The 23,311-nt window shown below is 40.8% G+C and overlaps 2 protein-coding genes across 2 annotated transcripts in view; one reads left to right on the top strand and one right to left on the bottom strand.

The window, feature by feature from the left end:
• Positions 1-4,043: 4,043 nt before the first annotated feature.
• On the bottom strand, positions 4,044-22,078 carry RAD51C (RAD51 paralog C). Its single transcript, XM_032200978.1, has 9 exons — positions 21,928-22,078; positions 20,541-20,799; positions 20,168-20,334; positions 19,172-19,305; positions 16,601-16,732; positions 14,291-14,357; positions 10,675-10,735; positions 8,022-8,082; positions 4,044-4,352 (listed from the first exon to the last, which is right to left on the bottom strand). The coding sequence occupies exons 1-9, from the start codon at positions 22,043-22,045 to the stop codon at positions 4,251-4,253; spliced, it is 1,101 nt and encodes a 366-aa protein (XP_032056869.1). The 5' UTR covers positions 22,046-22,078; the 3' UTR covers positions 4,044-4,250.
• Positions 22,079-22,558: 480 nt separating this feature from the next.
• The window catches only part of TEX14 (testis expressed 14, intercellular bridge forming factor), a 29,836-nt gene continuing 29,083 nt past the window's right edge, over positions 22,559-23,311 (top strand). Inside the window, exon 1 of the mRNA XM_032200902.1 lies at positions 22,559-22,694. Within this exon, the coding sequence (XP_032056793.1) occupies positions 22,559-22,694 (136 nt within the window). The remainder of the gene's footprint in view (positions 22,695-23,311) is intronic.

The raw sequence follows: 23,311 nt of genomic DNA, 5'->3' as shown, positions 1-23,311 counted from the left end.
TCATGCTCTAAAACATTTTTATCTACTTATATAATAAAAAAGAATCATTAAGTAAGAGTAGTTGTAACTATGTTTGCTAAAAGTGCAGTAGTTCACACTAAATAAATTAGAGTATTGGAAGGATATGTGTTGGAAATTTAGAAATCCAAAATAATGTAATGTGAGATACCAAACTGAGCAAATATTCAAACAATGTGCCTGGAAACTGTGAAAAAAACATTGACATCTACTTAGAACCAGTTATTAAGATCCATAGAGTCTCTTTTTTATATTCCTATATACATTACTAGGTATTTTATATTTTAAACATTCTCTCTTTTCATTGTTTGAAAATTAAGTCTGTTTATGTATATGTATATATCCCGATGCCTCTCTAGTTCCATTTAAATCAGTGGCAAGAAATTTTTGTGAGAAATGAATAGTATTAGCTATCAGTCTTGAAGAATGACTTCAGTAAAAAATACATACTTTTTGATGTACCCTTTCAGCATGTCATATTTTTACTGCTTATATAATGATTGAACTATTGCTTTTAATACCATTTATTATTTCTATAGGTTTAGTTACAACAGTGTAGAGCTTCGTATCTCTAATAAATAGATGGGGCGTACTGTACAGATCCTGCTTGCTGGTAGGAAGCGAGGTGGCAGCTCACAGTTTAACAGTGGGTGCATTTGTGGGTGAAATTCGGAACTGGGAAGGTGGCCAGTTCCTGGTGATTTCATTCTTCAGTGTAGAGCATCAATGCAGAAATCTTCCACTAGCTAAGGGAAGCCAACTTTCCTGACCCTAATCATCCAAAACCGCTCTATGGCTGGAAGCCACAAGACATTGAGTAGCTTTGGGAGCCAGGGAGAGGGGAAGCCCAGGAGCAGGTAGCAGCTGGCACTGGTTCCCAGTCGCGGGGAGGACTGGTGCGGAGGAGGACTGGGCAGGCTGCTTGGCAGCCCTATGACACTGCCAAATTCAGCAGCCGCTGGCTCGCGTTCCCCTACAGCAGGGTGGCTGCACTTGGAATGGTTGGCAGCCGTGGGTTAACTCCTCGTTCTGTACGGAGAAGTATTATTTCCCTTATGTATTCTGTTGTAACGTCTGTGATACCGCAACGTGTGTGCTCTATTTATTTTATTTCCCTCATGGTACTCAGTCATAGGACAAGAAAGCATTAAACCATATTTTGTAACTTAAACATATTTAGTATAAAATTAATACATGTTAAAACAGTATAATATAGCTTAATGTGCCTTTCTAAATCATTATGATCCTGATCATGAGACAATCACTTCTGAGAAGCTGGAACGTAGTGACTTGTCCTTCCAACTGACATACATGTACACTTTTTGTTCAGAAAAAGGATGGAGTTAAAAAAGCAGGCAGTAAGGATTTCACCTTTGTCATTAACCCATGAAATGCCTTAGAGGAAATCTAAGTTTAGTCCTGTTCCCCCAAGTAACTGAAATTCAACAGAAAAATAGATGTTATGTTTTAAATATTTTTTCTGACCACTGCATTTGACATCCAGGTTAGCAGCTGAGCCTCCTTCCACATTAGTCAACCAGTTTGTAATTGACTTTAATATGAGACTGACCGCATAACTTGAACCTTGGCTACACCTTCCTTCCTTCGGTTAAGCTATTTCCTCTTGGGTTTTCTTAATCTTATTCTACTTGGAAGTTAGTTGGTTTGTCAGGTGGAAAAGAACACGTAAAATCAGGAAGAAATAAATTATTTTCCCTTCCCAAACTGAGGAGCTTCAAAGCAGGATTCTAGGCTTGAGAAGCAGCCCATCCTAACCACAAAGTGTTCTTCTTGCCAAGCCTTGTGGTGGATACTGTGTTCTTGTTGTGGTGACAGAGGAGGTTCCTACATCACAAGTAAATGTCAGCCCTACAAAACTGAATAATATTAAACTCGGCGTGACGGTGAAAGCCGTTGCCTTTCAGAAAAGTGGAACTTGAGCACCAAACCAAACAACCTATTTTATTTCAGATTCAGTGCTATGAAGCAGCTAGTTAGAATTGTACTCTTGGTGCAGTCATAAAATTGTTTTCTGCCACTCACTGTTGTGCCCTGATGCTCTGAAATGCAAGAAAAGTCTAGGTACATGTAAGAAAATATCAACTTGCCATGGAAAATTTATTGGTGAAACAGTGGTCCAATTCTTCCTTTATATGCAGTTCCAAGCCTAGCACGGCTTCCTTGTCTCCAGCAGATGAGAACAAAATCTGGCTCATTTAATCTAATTTTGTCTCTGCCAACAGATCCTTCTCTCTAGTTCTGGTCTGCAGAGCTGATTTTTATTTTTTTTATACATATATATACACACACACAAAACCTCAGCATAGACAGCTTCCAGTATTTCTTTTAAAGGTTTTGTAACTCCCACTGTTAACCAGGAAATACTCTTTTGTTTGTTTGTTTTTGATAATGACATCTAGAATACTGAAGATCTGACGCTTACTCAGACAAAATGATCTATCTTGGTATACAGGATCAGCATCTCAGCTCGGGCTTCTGGACAGTACACTACTACAAACAAAAAGCAGAACACCCAGCTGAAATTAATAGTGTATTGGAGACATCCTTACTCTCCACGCACATGGAAGGACGTGCTGAGGATATTAAATCAGAAGACAATACATTGACAGGAATGGATTTTTCCATAAATACCAAACATGCTAGATGGCAGCTATCACTCGTAACCAGCAGTGCTTCTTAAAATATCGCCACAACATCCTTAATGGATGGTTTTCCTTGTGGCTACGTAAGCATGTGTACTGTGCTAGCTCCCCCCTCCCGCACCGCGCCACGTAGGAAGCTATTATTCCCAAATGGAGCGCTTGCTTGCTGACATCACATGCAGTAGGACCCTTTTGTTTGCCTGTGTCTCCTGCATGGAAATGTTTGTCTGAGTCACAAATCCTGCCGTCTTTCTTCCTCTGTCATGCTTGCTGGAGAGCTTCTCCCTGACTCATGGTTTTTAAATTTTGATAGAGCCCAGTTTGGTGTATGGCAACTGACTACTTTTCCTTTTAATATTTTATTATGTAAATTATATCTAAATACTATAATGATCTACAAATCACTGCCACTTCCTTGCAGCTTTTTAAATAGAGAGGTTTTGTGACTCAGATTCAGCATTGAATTTTGTTTTAAGGCAAAGGCAGTTTAGTGTTGCTAAATTAAAAATTAAAGATAGTGACTCCCACAACTTGAATTTTCCATTTAGTCTGCTGGCTGAGTTTCCTCAGCTATAACATTATCAAACTGTGCCAGAAAGGGGTCATATGTGTGCATGTGTGCAAATAAACACTTCTCACAATTGAAGTAATTACTATTTTGCACTGTAATACCTTTCTTCTCCTCCAATAATCTCATCAATTTATTCTCTATTAATAAAAAAGGACAAATCCCTGCTGTATTTTTAGTGGACACTCATTCATTTGGTTTAGAGTGTGGAGCTGCTAATATACTGCTGGTGTCTAAGAAGCCCTGGTCTCCTCTTTGTTAAATGAAAGCCACAAACAAAACAGACTCCAAATACAGAATTTTCATTCTGAATGCTTTGGTAAAAGGAGAAGCTAAGGGCTAGGCAGCAGTTTGGCTCAAACAATGGTAAACATTCTCACTTACCCAGATAGGAACATATGGATTAAAGCTTTTGTCCTTCAAATCTAGTCTTTTGTCTCTATCTTACCACTACAAGATAAATGAGAAGTTCAAAACAGTGCTTTGACTGCCCTTGATCAAGGACTTTGCAGCAGGTAAGGGCTAATGTCCCAATCTGGCATAGTATTTAAGCATGTATTTATCTTAGAGCATCTATCAGCAGCTCCACAGCTTTTTGCCCTGGTTTGAGGCAGGCGAGCAGATTGCTGCATGAAACCTTGTTAAAATTCAGAGGCACACAAAAACAGATGAGTGATCAAGAACTGTGTCATTAAACATACTGCACTAGATGCTCGCATTGCCTTTTCTTTTTTTTTTTTACCCGGAGTAAAAGTAGTTGTATTCTCCATCTCAAAAAAGCAGAAGCCTTTTATTATATAAAAAAGATTTTATTATAAAATTATGCCATACACAAAGGAGTTTTCTGCCACATAAATTTTCATAGTGTGTTTTTAACATTAAAATAATGTCCAGAAGCAGGAATTTAAGTTAAAGAGTCTCTCAGGCTACCTCTGGTTGCTTGTTCTCTATGCAGCTGTTCTCCAGTAGCACACCTTTTTGTATTCTCTTTTGAATCGCTGTTATTTTTCCTCTTCTCTCCGAGGCCGTTTGCGAGGGTTCATTTCAGTACTTTCCATGTTTTGGGTGACAGCTGGAGGCTGCACATCTCGGAAGCCATGGGGCTGTAATATGTAAGTAAAATCATGTGATATCACTTCTATGGATATAAAGCATGAGTAACTAGTTCCCAGAAGATCAGAATAAGGAAGGCATGATGCTATCGTTTATTTTAGCTGAGTGGCTGCAGAATGTTTATAGACCAGGCTAAGCTCAGAACTGAAAGGTTCTCAGCACACATACTGACTAATAACTGCCTCTCCTGGTTTTACTTTTTAAAGATACTTTCTCTTCATCAGTGAGGCTAGCATTTTCATTTTACCATTAATAACCCCTATGACTGCAAAGCAGTGCTTCTCTGTAAATTAACTTATGCTGTCTATTTATTTAAATTAAAAGTCAAATCCTTCAGCCCATATTCAAGTCAAACTCCCACGGAAGCAAGATGACTGCTGGATTATTAATCACCTCAGCCATTTTCAGAAACAAAACTGAAAATCTCTAAGACCTAGGGTATTTTTGCTTCATGCATCTATTTAATGAACTGAAAACACTGATGAGACATTTTAAGAACAGGGTATCTGAATCAGTCTTTCCAGACTGCAGAGACTGTCCCAGCATAGTGATTTATGGGACACAATGGGCTGAGAACCTTTAACTGCCAAAAACTACACATCGAATTGAAAACTAGATGCTGCTACCCAGTAGAGAGCTTAAGGTGATCTAATTTGCTTAGTAACTCTGGTATTTTCTGTTGCATTAGCTCACAGTTTGATGATATTAAAAGATATTAAAATATGAAAGATCTGGAAAATTTGGTTAGTTAAATGTCATCAATTATCACATAACATTGAGATGTTATATGAAGCCTGCAACTGTCTTTCCATCTCCAAATGCTGTGTAGGGAGCCCTGCTGACAGCTTGATGAAGGGCTCTCACTGCAGTACAGACTTAAGACAGGAAAAGGTGTTAAACAGAAAAAGAAATTGTTTTGGGAATCCTAAACACCCAGGTAGAGACAAGGGGAGGGAGGTGAGAGCATTTCAGGAAGGCTGGCACTTCAGGTTAGTGCAGTGTGAAAAATCAGCTAGAATTACTATCAAATATGTGACATTTTATTTTATATAAAATGCCAACGTGTCCCACACCAAGATTAACCCAAGACAAAACCAAACAAAATGTTTTGCTTAAGTCTTTCATCTCTCTATTTCTATTTCTAAATGCCTCAGTCTGCTATTTTTTTTTTAAGGGAACAAACAGCTAGAGCGCCACAAGGGCAGAACTTGTGCAGTCCCTCTATTTTAAGCAACTCAAGTGTTATTCTAAATAGCATAATGGGGAATCTTCAAGTTTAGTGTTTCACTGCTGCTTGCATCTAATCTTTGCCATTTCCCTTAGGCACAAAGGTGGATCAAAGCCAAGAATCCACTTAATCCAGCATGCTAGACTCTCGGTAAAAGCATTCCAATGGCTATAAAGGCCAGAACATGATGGAGTAGGCTGCTTAGTATGGATGTTTTGCATTCAGTTAAAGGCATGTATATACTAGACACAGCCTCTCTCCAGTGAAAAAGAAAATAAGAATTTTGTACGCGTATCCAAAGCCTGATAATCATCTTTATATGGAGAGAACATGGCTAACAGAACTATGGTTTAAAAAGGGCCACTTGGACCTATGTAGCTTGGACTTGTTACTGTCATTCTGGGTTGGTCTTCAGTGTCTCCTGGAGTCCAGACTGCATCAGGACTGACAAAGATAGATGGTGTTATTACTTGAAAGGTAAAGGTATTCTCATTGTTAGTCTGGCAGACTCTCCAAATTTCAGGGAAATACCAACAGTTCCTACCCAGGATACAGGTTCTGGGTCTCTGCCTTTCATGATCAAATAATCAGGTCATACTACCTGGGACATTTAGCTCATCTGATTCACCCGTTTACTCCCTTGTGCTTAAATCCATTTGCATTTCTTATTCTGCACTTAAGAATGAATCTTTATCAGCCTGTGAAAAGTAGTATTTAATTTGGTAGGTGTTTCACAGCTTCCACGCTTGCTCAGACTGGTGACCAACACTTGGAAAAGAACTAGAGCTCAGGCACTAAGTTACATACTTCTCCATCAGCATACAGGCACCGAACAGTTTGGTACTTTTGACAAACTGGCTATCTGATTTGCATTGAAATTAACAGCACGTATAAGCCTAAGCATCTTGGAGGATCTGAGCTTCTTGAATTTATGATTTTTTGTATGCTGGTTATAGATGTATGCACACACAGATGTGCTAGATTATTTGGAAGCACTGAACACATATTTACATCTTCCAGTTTAACCACTGAGATGGGAATGAGAAATAATAACAGCAAACAGTTACAATTAGACACGAATTTCATGAAAGAAACAGGGATAATACATTTTTTTTTTTTACTTACAGAAACCGTCTGCTGAAGCAGCTCAACAGGATTAAGGGGGAAAAAAAAACACGGGGATAATCTGAAGTTTTAACTAATCTTTGATTAGGATGCATGCTCAACTGTATTTCAAGATAGTGTGCATTCACATGGATGAGGAGAGCATAGCTGTTTTATAATATGTATAAAGCTGAAAAGGCAATTAAACTAAGATAAAATCCATGCGTTTGGCAGCTGGAGAGAGAGGGCTACACAGTCACTCCACATGATCTAAACAACCTTAGAATGTGTTCCCATTTACCCTTCCAGTCTTTACAGATCTAAAAAAAAAAAAAAAATAACATATAAAGTGGTATTTCATCTATCCAGGTGAATATATTTAGAAGTGAGGAAAAAGAATCAGATTTCTACTCAATAGTTTGAAGACCTCATTTTATGGCAGCATTAAAATCTGCAGGAAATGCTATGGCAACGTGTTTCCATGAGGACACACAGCAAATAGCTATGGCATGTACCTATGTATCTGACATTTGAAGATATAAAAGTTGAGTGCTTACTTTTTAACCTATAAACACTTTAGACAATATATATTCTCATTAATATGCACCTAAGCACTCCACAAAAGAAAATCATAGAATTTACCTAGGGCTGAATAAGGACTCCAGCTGGAGGCTCATCATTTAATAGTGATGGAAGAAGAAAATCTGTAGGTACTGCCTGGTCATAAGGTCACTGGTAGGACACTACAAAAGCTACAAAAGACCTAAGTACAACCTGTGTTATATCAGGCAAAGTACTTAGAGCAGAGATGTGGAAATATGTATGGCATAAAGCACTGCTAAGGCCTCTGGAATACCATATGTGAAGCTCATTCTTGTCCTAAAAAAAATACATTCAAACTGCAACAGATGCAGAGAGGAGCCACTGAGGAAACAAACAGTCTGACAAGAGAGAAAGCAGCCTGGCTTGCTGAGGTCTCCCGAAAGGAAGGCTCAGAGTGCAAGACTGTCTTCTGGAATCGCACATAGGCCAAGAATTAACATCAAGGGCAGATAAACTAAGCAGCAATAGCACAAGAAGAGATGGATGCACGTTGCCTGTAAATTTGTTCTTGAAATCAAACTCTTTTAACTCTTAAGAGCAGTAACATGCTGGAACATTTTTATAAAAAGGAGCAAAATATTAATTAACCTGGAGACATCCCAGTATTCCTGGCTAAGTAAGCTGAAATGCAACACTAAGAAAGCAAACTGCATTCTCAGATTTGTCTGTATCTGAAAAGTTACATCTAACATTTCTGTATCTCCATCCCAAAAGAAATACTAACTGTAATGGTATATGGTATGGTTGACTCCTTCTGGCTCGGTGATTTGTACAACGTTGCCAACCTGGTTAAACAAAAACAGATAATAATCATCAGCGATACAATAATACAAAATTCCAAGTAACCAAATGATCAGACCCAAATTTTCCCACAATCATGGAGTAGATCACCAGTGCAATTCCTACGTGTGTATTTTCATATAGGTTGTATAAATTGTGGATGCCAAAATCCCCTCCCTGTGTGACCTGTCAGCTCAAATACAATACAGGCCTACTAACAAAGAACGACTAATTAGCCTTGCTTCATCACAGTATTTCATCACTTTTTTTGAACAATATTAATTCTGAATTAATTTCAAATGCCACTTTCTTAAAATGCAAACAAAAAAGGTTTTGAGCATAATTCTTTCCTACTACATTAAGCAATCATTTGTTGCTTCACCTCTCAGGGTTGGGAGATACTCTCAAGAATTCAAAAACTTTCTGGGAGTTTTTTTCCTAGGTACTTCACAAGGCTGTCAATATAACCTAGTAGATGAAGAATGAGAACAAAATGTTCTATTTCTAAGCCTGACCTTGCCACTGACATACAGCATAGCTTTGAGTAAATCATTTCTCTTGTATTTCTCCTTTAACACTTTTTTGATTTTGTTCATTTAGATTCTAAGCAATGTATCTTGATTTCTGCTTATGCAGCACCTAGCCCAGTAAGTGCTTGTATAACACAGACTGAAGATTGCAAAACACCTCAACAGCAAGAGATTTTTCAACCAGTTCCATGGCTGCTAGTCTGCACCAAGCCCACCTGCCCAAAACTACACTTATGCAAAGCCAATTCAGAAAGTGTTCTCTCTGTTCCAGGACAGCTTACCAAGGATCTTGTTAATTATTTTTTTTTCCCCTCCCTGAGGTGCCATTCTATTAGAGAGCACGTAATTACAGCCTGAGGAACACTGCCACTTCATATTAGCTACGCAGGGAATTCCTCAGAACATGTAAGTGGTGGGTTACACTTTACAAAACAGCCTAAATCTGAAGCTGTAGAAGCCATGCTTTTACAAGCGCTCAGCTGGAGCTCTGCTGCATACCTCTGACTCAACAGGATCTTTCCTCACAGTACTGAGAGCCCTTGTAATTAAGCTCTGACACATTTCCAGTAGTAGAAAGAAAGAAAGAGACAGGTATCACATTTAGTCAAAGCACAGTAAAATAATAATAATAAAAAAAGGCAAATGGATTCTCTAATGGTCATCTTTGCACCTCAATAACCTAATATAAAACCAAGAACAACAAAACCACTATGGATCATCAGCTACAGGTAACTTACGTACACGTGCAACAAAAGCTAGCTACTTCTGCTTTTTACAGATAGGCAGTTAAAATCTAAATTGTTATGCTTCCGCAGGCCCTGCTCCACGTTAGCTGCATATTTAGCACAGTAAATAAACCATGTTCGCCTATCTTTGGCTTTCTTTCTGGAACCTATACCTCCATATTTCCTCACTCTGTTGCAGAAGGAAAAAAAGCTCTTCAATTCTGATATACAAAATTAACTTTTGTTCATTCTGCAATCGTCATGTTGATGCAACTTCTCCCTTATAAAGGCTGTTAACTAATCAGTGTTAATTTAATTCAAAATTAAACAGACAGCTGTAATCATTCTGCATTGCCTTCAAACTCAGAATCTGAAAAACAAAATTCCGTAAGAAAATGTCACAGCATTTCTCTTTCAAGTTTAACAAGCAAAACTATGCACTACAGCACTCCAGTAGCGTTTTTGTATGTTGTTTGCAGAAGATTAGGGAATTGAACCAAGCCTCCTCAAGTCGCAGCACTGCGATACTACATGCAAGGCAAATTCAACTGTCCAGGAAATGGAAGTGAGCTTGCAATACAGAAAGAACCAGGAAACAAAGCAGACCTCACTGCAGCAGACAGAAGTTTATACTGTTTTTAGAAGGGTCATCTTCACTCCTTTGGGCTTCTAAAATCATCTTCCACAGGTCCACTCTGTACTGTAAGGCAGCTCTCTTCCCAATCCTCTACAGCTCACTGTAACTGAGTATTTGCATAGCTGTCCAGTATTTCAGAACCATCCTACCACATTTAAAAGCGGAAAGGTCCAACAGCTGCCACTGAGGCTAAGGGGCCTCTGTTCTGTCTTTGTGAGACTTAATATGCAGGTGGAACACTTTCTTTGGCATCAAACAGATTTATACTGACCGGGGCCTAAAAGATGGAAGCAAAGAAATTCTACTCCCTGCTTGCAAAGTACATACAGTGAGAATGAATTTGCAGGAAAGCTCACAAGTCTGTGACAGAGACAAGCCGTAACTTTTTTTTTTTTTTTTTTTAAACCTAGCTGCCAGATCCTGAATTCTTGAGCCTAAGGAACTGCCATTAGGCTATTTTGATCAGACATGGCACAGCACTGCAACAAGCCGACCATAGTAAAAAGGAGAAGCAGAACAGTTCAGTGACACCATCTTAGGTTGAACTAGATAGTTCTTAAGTCTCAATAGCCTGGGTCATAGAAGACCAAGCACAAAAGTCAAATTCAAAACCCTACTTGGCAACTAGAGCTGGTTTGAAAAGAATCTGAAATGTCACACTTCTCAGTATTGCTATGTACCTTGCTGGCCTACACTTTCACTTACCTCTGACTTTTGTCCCAGTGAAAGATTAAACGCACAGTAGCAGCATGTCCCCAGCTTTCTCCTGGGTAACATAAAATGACAGGCCATTTTATTTATCTCCTATAAAAGCAGCAGCATCAGTAAATTGAAGTGAAATTAGACCAGTCTTCAAACAAACAAACAAACAAACAAAAAACCCACCACGATTAAACCATATATACTTTTCTTGTAGTAACGAATCACATCTTTTTCATACATACAAGGATCAAATATACTGAGACAACGAATAACCCATGGACTCCACTGTATTTTATAGAAAGCTTGATGCAGTACTTTTTGTATTTGTAGAAATTTTTTATGTATACTTAATAAAGGATGGGTACTAGACTAATCTTGAAAACAGAGGCAGTAGGAAGAAAAGATTTTTCTAATTACTACTTAAGAAGTCTAGTGGGTATGTCTAAATCCTACTCTAAGATTCTGCTATTCTGTCTCTTAGGCGTAATTATAAGCAAACATCACTCCCTTTGGGATACATGCTTTGGGAAAAAGTCAATGATTATTAAAGTATTAAGGGCCCCTGAAGCAGTCTTCCACTTCTGACAGAAGAATGCAAAAGGAACACAACCAAAAGTGAAGGGAAAAGAAAAATAAAAAGAGAACCAAGTTAGGAATGTTACTGTATTTCATGGGAAATGGCCCGACCGTTTTTTCACCCCTAGCAAACTCAGTCAATTTACAGACAGATTTATTTGGTGTTTTTCTCTGTTCATCCCTTCAGTAGTCTGAAGATGGATTAGATTTTAAGAGTCATTTGGGTTAAGTGCTGCAAGCCTCTCCTATTCACCTGCACACAGGTCTAACTTCTGGATCACTTATTCATTGGATCTCCATCACGTCGCTAGGCCCACATGCCCCATGGGCTCTGGTACTCATTGTAGCATGGTAAAGAAAAAAAACATGATTTGGCTGAAGACCTAGGCCCTCTAGGCATCTTGCCAGACCCCGCTCCATGATATTTAATTTGAGATTTTGGCTACCAGACACAGTTCCGAGTCAGAGATCAAAACACATTTTACAATGGGTACAAATTCCACACCAGAATTTTTCCAACTCTATCAAATATAAGAAAAGTATGCTACTGTAAAATGAGACATTTCTGAGTTAAACTGGTTGCAGATTAATATTTGACCTCCTTTCTAAATATATCAAGTAGAAATGTCTAGGAATACCCAGCTTAGCTATCACTGGTGGGAAAGAAAGCTGCCCCTCCATAAAGCTCTTGACTTAATACCTTGCAGCGTCTGTGCTTTTTTTCCTCATAATTAAGAGCTTCCCTTCTGCTAGGAAGATGAGTAAGAGTTTAGAGATTAATGCCTTTGTACAATCTTAGAAATGTCAAAGGCTTACTAGTCAATGGGGGAAAAAATATGTAGGGGAGGCAATAGGATTCACTTCACTTGGGGTTTTGCTCCTGACCCATTCCTAAATAGTTTATTTGGCTACAACCAAGCATAGCTGAGTATGAGGTTCTTTAGCCTTTACAATGGGGCTGTTGAAATAGCATCCTTTCAGAGAGGGTCATAAAAAGCCACACCGTAATCCACCAGCTCAATACTTGCACTGAGTCTATGGAATAAATTCACATCAAATTGAAAACAGCTTTGTATCATTCTGAAATACTCAACTTGAGCTATTGCTGTTTAGAATGAACAGAACATCTCCTTGCTTGAATTTTTTACCAGCTGCTACAAACCCTCAATTTTGCAGGGTACATACTATTTAGTTCAACAACACCATGTGGTTACACACGCTCTGGTGAGAGTCACAATCAGTTTATGGTCAATAGGAGGTTATGTCAAATTAAATGTTTGTAAAAAGTAAAAATATGCGCAAGACAATACGTGATGCCTATGAATTATAGCCTGCTCTGACTCCTTTCATATTCTTTATTGTCCCTGCAACTTAATAAACAGAATAGCTCTCAAACATTGCTGGCTATTTAAAAAGGACAGAATCTATTAGCTTTAATTCAGTTTATAGCCAGAAAGGCTGCCAAAAATAACTAATACATCAGAGAGCAAGAGGCAAAAATGACAAAAAGGGTCAGATACTGAAAGCTGGTGCTTTATCTGCATGCACAGCTCAGAGTTCCACATTCTCCAAGGAGATGATCTGTATTTGTTCATCTTATCTTACATCTGTGCCTAATGGTTCAATGCCTGTACAGACACTGAGAACATCTTTGCCTTTGTACTGTCCCCTTTCTCTCCTTCCCCTCCAGGACAAGGGGTTCATTACTTAGTTCACAGAAACTGAAGCTGTGGTCAGAGAATTTGTGCCCTTTAACTGCATCACAAAATAATGTGTAGTTATGACCTACAAGAAGAAAAAGCTCAGAATTTAACTCTTAATTTGTCAAAACCTCTACTTCAGAAGAGCTGTTCTATTTTCCCCTGTGGCTAGGGAGACCAGACCAGCAGAAAACTCTATACGAGGTATTCTGCTCATTACAGGGTGAAATGTAAGCCCGTAAAAAGAACACTTAAACACACTACGGGCAGGCTGTAATTGAGGATCCCACAAAGAACTCCCCTCTACATCCTAGCTGCAGGGAGCAATGGGTAGGCAGTTCCAGCCACGCACCAAGTAAGAAACACCTTTGCAAATAAGCAATAGAAACATGTTCAAGTGTAATGGCAAAACAAACAATTTAAACTTATCTGGAGAGGCAGTGAATGATTCTCAGGGAATTCAGGAAATTGCAGTGTATTTTGAGGTGTGCAACCACTAAACTGGACATGTGTTCTTGTTGGTGCTTTAACCTGGTCATCGCCACCTTTGTGCCAGAGGTTTAATGCTCCCTCCTCCATCCCTACCTTCTTTGTATGATCACTCACCAGACAGTTTCAACCTAAATTACCTGATTTACCAGCAGCTTACTTACTACTTAAATAGCTGAAGCTTACCTGGCCCACTTTTGGCAGAAATGGATTGGGAGACAGTCACATAAACAGCTCAGCCAGCATAAAGGATGAGGCAGTGACCTCCAGCAGTAGTAGCGGCCTCCTTAGCTGACACAGCTGCAGCTGGAACAGAGGTTCCTCCACAGCCTAAGATCCTCAGGGGAAGGCTGCATCACACTAGATGCAGGTCTCAATCTAGATACTCAGGCTGTTCTTAGCAGCACCATGTGCTTCCCCTTAAAGGGTGATTCAGTCTGCTTCAGGAATACTGATAGGTGTAATAATACAGAGTTAAGTATTAAAAATTGTTGAAAAATAAAAAAAAAAAGTCCAATGTTCTCAATCTGAGTTCCTGCAATTTTCAAATGTCATGACATTTGACATTTTTAATCCCTTTTCAAATACCTAACCGTAACTCTAACCTCCATGCCATGTTTGCATTTAGAATAAAATTTAATAGTTGCTAATTATAATTACAATGCTGACATATATAAGCCCTACTGCAGTTCCCCAGTGCTGGTGGTTCCAGATGGGACTAACAGTTTCACCATGGATTCTGCTACTCTGCAGAAATTCAGCAGGCAACTTCATTTCCTTTGCTCACAATGCCAAAAGAGAAGTCATACATGGAAATATTAACTCAGGTTTCAACTCACAAGCTAAACACCTACCTAAAGCAGGTACCAACGTGGACTGGCTTTGTCCAATCCTTGTTGTCATTTGGTTTGTCAGAACTACCTATAAATGGAAACAGAAGCAAACAAAATTTCCAGAAAAGCAGCATACTAGTGGGAGGGAAGGCACGGATTTGTAAAAAGCTTTATTGATGAAATAATTCCTTAAGCACAACTCTTGCCAACGGAAATGAAGCAGTGTGTTAACAAGAAGAAACTATAAAGGTGCCTCATCTTTTCTCAACAGCCAAAACAAAATAAGACAAGCCTGCAAAATGTATTTTCAGTGTGCGTGAAAGGCCTTTAAATCTATCATTCAAGACTTATAAATAAATAAATAAATAAATAATTTTATTCTTTCCCAAGGGACACAAATTCTGCACAGCTTGTATCTTCTACAGCATTTGTATTGAATACTGTTTGGATCAGTATCTAGATGCACATGACTTGTACTAGCCCTCTATACAGAGACAAGAGTTCAGTCACTGTGGCATAAATGAACTTGATGGTGCTGCACAAAGCGTGTATAAGTCTAGTGATTAACAGAATTTCTGCACCTTGTAGTCTAAAAATGCGCAAGAGGGTACAATACAAAGCAGAATGAAAGTGAACAGACAGAGCGGGGGAGTGTTTTCGCAGCACAAATCACTCGTAGGAGGTTCACAGACAGTCTAGGTTAGATCTCTGGTAGAAATGGGGGTGGGTGAGACAGAAAAGAGCCAGAAATATTAATTGCAAAGTTCATTAAAAATGAAAAATAAAATAAAAAACCAACGTACCTATCTTAAACCTTACGGGTTTTCATTGTTTGACATGCTGTATGATTCTTACTTGAACAGGTAGAAAAGCACACTAGAGCAAGCAACTCCACTGAGCACAGGGGGCACACGCTAAAACTCATCACAAATGGATGACAGCAGCCCCCCAAAGGCTCCCCACCTCATTACTGGGGAAGGGCTGCTCTGGACATCCCAGCACAACCCACTGAGTTCACCTTTACAAACTCAAGAGAATTACCTTGCTACCATTCAGATTGCCCAGCTCTGCTGCCAGTCAAGCGATTTCTGAATTTATTTCCACGTAGCTTGCAAACAGTCTAACCCAAGAACTAAGAAGAAGGTCACCGAGTTAAACCATTTCTGAGGCTCTGTGACTGATCATTCTTTTTTAATCATGTGTTTATTTAGCAAGGGTTTGTACTGAACTCCTCACTTTTTCAATAGAAAAAAACCCTCTATTTCCCTTGACCAGAAAAACCACGATACAATGACAACCACTCCCTCTCAAGGTCACCAGGTACCCAATTTATGAGTGAAAGCACTCTAACTGGAGGCTGTGCAAATGGAACGGTCACATAACATTCGTGTCCCCTGGTGCTCACACCAACAGGAGGAGCATTTATAATTCATGTCATGGGGGAGAAGGGGCACGCTTTCAGCAGTGAGCACCATCACCTAACCCAGGCAGAACACAGAGCTGTGCTCCTTCCCTTCCTGCAGCTATCAGAGGAAGGAGAAGGGAAGGCTCATTTTTAGCAGTTCCGAACAAAAGCCAATTGCGAGAGAGAGTTGTGGGTGACAAGGAAGCAAGACACCTGGAAACAGATACAGTGGCAAGCACCATTTTGAGACCCAGTAAGCTCTAATTCCTGAACAATGCTTTTTTGTGCCATAACAGACTTGCCAAAACAACTTCTGGAACAGATACAGCTTCTGAGTGCCATCTGCTGGTTACACGGCTGCACACTTGCAGGCCTCCATACTGGCATAAATGATGGAGGAACAATGCCCAGGAAGGAAGCTGTGGGTTTCCATGGGTGCCAAAACAGCAAACCAAACTGCAGCAGATAAATTGTTTTTCCTCCTTAAGGACAGAGCCTCCGCTGAGACAGTAGTTTATTTTTAAACAAAGGGTAGTTGTAACTGCTAAATATTCTGATGGCGTTTAACGTGTGTGCTTTGTAGGGAGAAGTTACTGAAGAAGCATTCTATTTCCAACCGAACCATGGAAGAAGATGATATGAAACAACAGGAAAAAAAGACACACTACCATTTAATTAAGATTCACAGGATGCTTTTTATTCAAATTTTACTTACTTTGGCAAGTGCAAGAATTTTCCATCTACACAGTTTTGCCTGTGTGATTCATCTATACTTACCAATCAAACTGGCAAACATAATAGGAAAGGACATTCCTGCAGCTTTAATTTGCTGTCTACAGACAACTACAAATCACATTGGTTTAATTCCTTGTAATGTATTTATTCCAAAGTAGCATCTTTTGTGATTTAAGCCTACCCAGACTTACCGCTGATTTATGATCATTCGCTATGATGATCAGCTGTTGTGCCAGACCGTTCAAAAGCCTTGTTCGAAGTGAGAGGTCCTCAAAGTCATGGCGAAATGGAAATGCAATTCCATCAATCACCACCAGTCGGACCTCAACACAGAAGAAAAGGAAAAACTGCCATTACTATCCTACAAACTGAAAAAAAAAAAAAGAGATCTTACAGCTCTTTGTAACAGCTTCGGGATGTTTTACACAAGGTGATAATTTTCCATACTGGCATCCACGAGAGTATCAAATAAAACTTATTGTTATTGCAGACAATCAGCATTGCACAAAAGAGTGCGAGGTAAAGAACCTCAAGCTCCAAACGCACTAGAATGCTTGCTAAGTGCAGTACTGTAGTATTCACAGAACTATACTTCAGTCAACTCTCCGCGAACACTTTATTTCACCTTCTCCCTCAAAAAATAAGAGCCAAACCAAAACCAGAAGACATGCTGTTTGCAGTCACTGTTAATATCATCACATTCTGAAGGTCCCATCTATCTCGGAAGCATTCATTTTAACAGATGCTTTAAGATAGTCCAGACGCTATGCAATGGAGCTGAGTATCTATCCTGCCTGGAGACGCTTGCTTTGCTGAATTATGGCTTTTGTAGCAAACATTAGCTGAGCACAATGCTGCTGCAGGCTCATCACCCTCAAGACACTACATAAACATTAGTCTGGGATTTTGATTTATACTAACTTAATTTGTTGTAGCTGTTCTGTTGACCCAAATTTGCCTGAAATACAGAAGGGAGATGGATTGCCTTACGGTGTTCACGTTAAGCTGTCTCTAAAATCTTGGCTATCTGCATTAACGTACAAGACAACAAAGTGGAAACAAGAAAATTCTCATTTTCTGTATATTGATTTAACTCATTTAGTAGAAAGTAGCTTTGTGGCTGGAATATATAAGCCTGCAGCAAACACAGTGAAATGGCCCTGTGGCTCCAACTGGAAGAAAAAAAATCTTTATTTGAAAAGAACACCAAATAGTTGGAACCAAAATAAGATGTTTTTCTCTTATAATTTTTCTCCTTCCTGCAAATTAATTTCTATGAGCCTGTTCATCTTTGCTGTGTATAATTGTTGAGTGTAAGAACAATCAGTTTAACAGTATAAACATGACTCACATTAAAAGGGAATGTATACATAGTTATGTAACTTGCCTATCAGATTAAAACTCAGGTAGGATGTAATTTAGTTTATTTTCTTCCTGCTGCACTTGTTATAACACAGCCTCGCTTTGAAAAAGTTTAATAATACATACCCTTCACATCAGAGTTTTTCTCTGAAAGACCTTAATGAATTGTTTATTATGACAAGGATATTTTCTAAGATAGTCTTTTATACTTTATCGTTGTTTCTCTTACTACTAGGATCTTGAAGTAACTTGTATCACCCCGTCTTTCTTTGCATCTCTCCTAACAAAACCGAAAACCTGGAGATTTTCCTGCAGTCCCCAGTCTCAGCTCCAGATCTGCACAGAAGGATCAAACTAATTTTAATGAGAGCTAGATTGCAATGAGCAATCTGTCGAGCCACTTATAGCCTGTCCAAGGAACCACCAGAAGGTCTTATGGTTTTCCTGCAACCTTCAGTATTTCAGGCTCCAGGCCAAGCAGCAATAATCAGCACAGATGGTACCAAAGAACTGCAGCCCAATGTAACTGTGCTAATGAAGCCGTGTTCTTTCCACAAGAGCAAACACAACAGGGCACCGTTAGTACCTGGCAGAGAAAGGGAAATACCAGACTACACTATGCAAAAGTAAGACTCCCATCTGTGCTTTCAAGATCATAGCTTCCAAAAATGGAAATGATATGCAAAAAACAATTTAACCAAACAACACTGATTTGTGCTCTGTTGCAATGAGGCACAAATCTCCTTCCCCAAATCCTGCTCGGGAGTGATCTGCTGTGTAGAACCTAGAAATCTGGAAAGGAGGTGGAGAAAATATGCCTTGCAACAGCATTTCACTAAGAACTAGATGGTAGGCAACTTTTTGGCTGTAGTCCACCCAAGAGTTAAGCTGCAGGCTCTCGTTGCTTGTAGCAACAGAAGATGTACTAGAAAGAAGTTACAGTCACTTTCTGGATGCCAAGATGTGCAGGATGCTTCTGGTCCTCAGTGATCTTCCAGGGGGAAAAAACTGGCACTAGGTCCTTCTGATCCCCCTGCACAACGGTCATCACACACGCACTGAGCTCAGACACCTGCAAGGCAGTTGTGTGACGATTCCTAAATCAGTCCTCATAGAAATATAACCTTTGTGGCAACAAAAATCCAGTACCCTCACCTTAAATTCGAGATTCAGAATGGTGACAGCATTGGTAGCAAAAGCTAATTACTTTCAGGAGTAATTGGGACAGGAATTAAAAGCAAACAAGCCTTACATTTGTACTCTGGCATCAGACAGTATATTACTGCCAGCCAAGCTGATGAGGCACCAGCATGTTACTCTTATTATACCGGAGAGTATCCTTGAAAATCTTTAGTGGGAAAATGAATGTTATCTTCAGGTAAGTCTGCAATAACTCTTACCTTTGAATGCTCTGAAAGAAAGTCTGGGAGCAGATAGACCTGTGCTAGAAGCTCTATGTAGTCACGGCAACGGAAGTAATATATGTGAGAAAGGATACTTTCAAGAGAAAAAGTCTCCAAAGCCTTCTGATGATCTGAGAATAAATAGATGAATAACTAAGTCAGAAATCCACACTAGCGCATTGCTACTATCGTCATTCCACCATACTATGCCTTCCACATACAGCAACAACAGCACATACCCCAAAAACTTTGTTAAGAGAAACAGTGAAGGTAAAGAGTGTGGAAAACATGTCTTCCATCTGGCTGGAAAGTCAGGAAGGTAGCGAGCAGATGCTATCTCAGCACTTGCACGTGGGTACACTTGAACCTCCAAGGGAGTGTGCCAAAAATGAAAAATTAATTTCTGAAAAAGAACTTTTCCTGTAAATCATTTTCAAGCCAGAACACCACTAGAGGACAACAGTGAGCATTAATCATGCATTGTTTAATGTACAGGAAGTAGCCCATTTATCTTGGGCTAAAAGTGTCCTTTTATCTTTGTTCAAACACCGTTCAGCCATGCTGCCTTAAGAAATTCTGCCTTTTCTCTTTTTCCTCAGCTGTTCTTCCTGTCCCTGCACTGCAGCATCTTATCCTTCAGTTTTCCCAGCAGAGCTGTTTGCTTTTGCTGTAAATTCAATCATTAAAGTGATTCATGTTTAAAAAAGATAAACCAAGATCCCTAAAACAAACAAAAAACTACCAACGAATCATCACCCAGAAAAAAGAGTTATTCTTAAACTAGATCAGCTCAGCCTGCAGCATGGCTCCAGTCACAGTGACGCAGTTCACGGTATCATATGTAGGGGTGGAAGTAAAAGGCTGGCAGCAAGAACTGCTTAAGCCAGCACTGCTGCTGAAACTCTCAAACTGTAAAATAGCAGCCTATGACACACCAGTTTCACTCAGATCCCAGCCTACTAGACAGAAAGAAACGTGTCACAGAATCATTACCTTCTTCTTGATGAGCTTCAGCAATTAGCTGGCAGTGCTGCACACAGGCGGCTGCAATATCCGCTACTCTGTCTACCATAAAACTTCCTTCGGTGTCAATGAACACCGCTTCTCCACAGACACCCCCAAAGCATTCTGGAATCTGTACATCTACCGCCAACTGCATGCTGTCACGGGAAACAAAGACAAAAACATAAACACGTTTGTTACAAGCATCTTCCCTCCTCACTTACTACATTTCTGCTGAGGAATACATGGAAGAGGAAGGTGCCTAGCCATCATCAAACTGCGAATTGATCCGGACTCTCATTGTAGTTAAATTCAACAAAGAAAAGATTCTCAGTTGCACAAAAGTAATCTAAAAATAAAATACCATAGCTGTGTTTTCCCAACACCAGGCGCTCCACAGACCTCAGTGATCTTTGTCAGCTGCACGCCACCTCCCAGAATATTGTCTAGGGCCGAACAAAAGGTGATGATGAAGCCCTGTGCCTGCTCTTCTTCCAGAAGCTCCAGTGCTGTGCACTTTCTGGTGGTGCCAGCTCCCCCAGCAGTCCTTGCTGCATCGCCAGAACATTCCTGCCTTACAACCTGCAATGCCTCCAGTGCCTCTTCTTTGGAGATTCCAATTTCTAGGAGAGACAAAAGTCATGAAATGTTACGTTATTTTTATAAACAGCAATTTAAAATACAGACAGTACAACTTTTTAACAAAACGTGCCAATTCTGATGCATAACTCAAAATTATTAATTCTTTTAATGTAACAGTGCACAGAGCTTGCCAACATCTCCGGAACTAAAGACCTTATTTTCAAAAGAGCTGATTTTCAAAGCAACTCAGACCAATGATGCACTGGTGGCAATAAGCACTGTGTAAATAAAAAGCCCAGAGCACTGTTCACAGATGCGGTTAGGATCTGGGAGAGCAATGTGCATCGTCTACACTGAATGCACTGCTAAGTTAACATCATTTGAAGCAAATAAGGCCCTGAAAAACGAAGTCAGGCTGCAGACTAGTAAGTGGTAGTGACACCTACTGCTGGTACCGTGAGTACTCGGGGTATTCCGGGGCTGAGCACCTTCACACCTTATTTTTAGATGTGAAGCACAGCCCTAGGAACAGAAGTGAGGCAGCACAAGCACGCTTGGGTACATCTTTATACACGGGGAGGCCAGGATCTGGCTACCACTACAACGGATCATCATAGATAGCAAAATTTCTAATAATAAAAATCGCGGTGCGCTTCTTACAAGGGCTGTACAAATCACATTGGAGATTCTTGAAAGGAAAAAAGCTTCTTAACTGTACGCGTTACTTTCTTATGCTTAAAACAAAAGCAGCTTCCTAACTGCTTACAGTGGCTGACTGTGCTTCAAATGTGCAAGGGGGGAAGTCAGCAAGAGGGCATATTCTGAATTTTTAGCGTCCCGTTTGTGTTTACCACTAAACTTTTTTTTGCAAAAGGGAATATTCTGAATTTTTAGCGTCCGATTTGTACTCATCACTCAACTTTTTTGTGAATTTCGTGTTGTTTTTTTTATTATTATTATTATTTTGGAAACGAGAGGGAACTTTTGCCCATTTTCTTCCTTGGAGAGATGTAGAACTCCCTAAACATCCCCCCCCTTCCCTGTCCCCTCAGAGCGACTCCTCAGGCAGCACCGAGCCCCTCCCAACCCCCCCGAAAACCCCGGGCCCAGCCCCGCGCCCCCCACCCGCTTCCCCCCGGGGCCGACCCGAGCCCTCCCCGTGCCTCTACCTCTGCTCAGCCCGCAGGGCCCGGTGTCCAGCAGCTCCTGCGCGGTCTGGAAGCCGGCAGCCGCCAGCCTGGCCCTCAGCGCGGGGCCGAGCGGCAGGCTGCCCACCGCCCGCTGCATGATGCCGCCGTACCCCCCCCCAGGGCCGCGCTAGGCCGCACCGGGCCGCGCTAGGCCCCGCCTGGCAACCGGGGGTGGGTGGAGCACTGCGCATGCGCCGCCCGCTGAGGCGCGAGGAGAGCCGGCACGTGACCGCGGCCGTTAGGGGGCGGTTGGTGCTGAGGGGACGCTGAGGGTCCTTGGGGGGGGGGGGGGGGGGGGGTGCGGGCTCTGTCTTCCCTTCAGCCCCTCAGAGAGGCCTCTGTGCCCCGCAGGTGTGAGAGGTGTGTTGGTATTTCCCCGCTGTCTGCTCTCGGCGCCCCTCCTTGTGCCCCTCTGCCCTCATCGGGGTGTTAAGGCCTGGGGCAGGCTCTCCTCAGCGAGCCGCCGGGCTCAGCGCCTTCGTTCTCTCCTCAGGGTCCCCGAGGAAGGAGCAGCCACTGCTCAGAGTCAGCTGCTGGTGTGTCGGAAGCGAGGAATAAGTCCTGCTGTGGTGATTTGCAGCTATCTGCCAATTTGTGTTGAGGGAAGAGGATGGCGCACGCGCTCCCGCTTCCAATTCCCTGCCCTGTGCAGCTGGGGACGACAAGAGGGGACTCCCCCGAGGCTCAGATGCACGAGTGTGTCAGACAGGGGAACTGCGTCAAGGTGAAGAAGCTTCTGAAAAAAGGTAAAGCTTCAGTTTAGAGAAGTCATTGCAGGAAAGGTTTACTTACTCCTGTATGCTTGTGTTTGTGGTAAACAGGTAGAATCAGCATAACGTCTGTTAATTCGGTTTTGTCATTGAACGGTGTTTACAAAAGGTAGCATATTAGGTCTTTTCTGGTAAACGGCACCAATAAGTAAAAAAAAAAAGTATGAAGAGAAGTAATCTGGAAAGACTTAAGGTTTTAGTTGCAAGGTTACAGTACCAAAATCGTAAGGAAGTAATTGAATACTGTAAAACTAACGTTCTGGAAGTCTGCTTTAGGAATATGTACATAGGGTTTAAATTTTAGTTCTGCTTGCAAAGGTCTTAAAGTACAGCTTAAATGCTGGCGTTTTTAGCACCCACATTTTTAATGACAGGGAGAAAAGAGCACTGCAAATGAAATGTAGTATTTATGCAGTTCTACCCCATTATTACAAGCAGCTTTGTTTTCAACTTGGAGATTCAAAGAGCAGAACTCTGATAGCACAGAAGCACTGGGACAAAAAGCAAGAAGGAGGCAGTAGGGACAAAACAGGGAGCTCGAGGCGTGGTCTCTGTCCCTGGAGGCAAGAAATATGACTGTACGGGTATTATTC

The sequence above is a fragment of the Aythya fuligula genome, chromosome 20, assembly GCF_009819795.1.
Source record: "Aythya fuligula isolate bAytFul2 chromosome 20, bAytFul2.pri, whole genome shotgun sequence".
In the NCBI taxonomy this organism is placed as follows: domain Eukaryota; kingdom Metazoa; phylum Chordata; class Aves; order Anseriformes; family Anatidae; genus Aythya; species Aythya fuligula.
The sequence above is the reverse complement of the archived record's forward strand: the minus strand, read 5'-3'. Positions and strand labels throughout refer to the sequence as shown.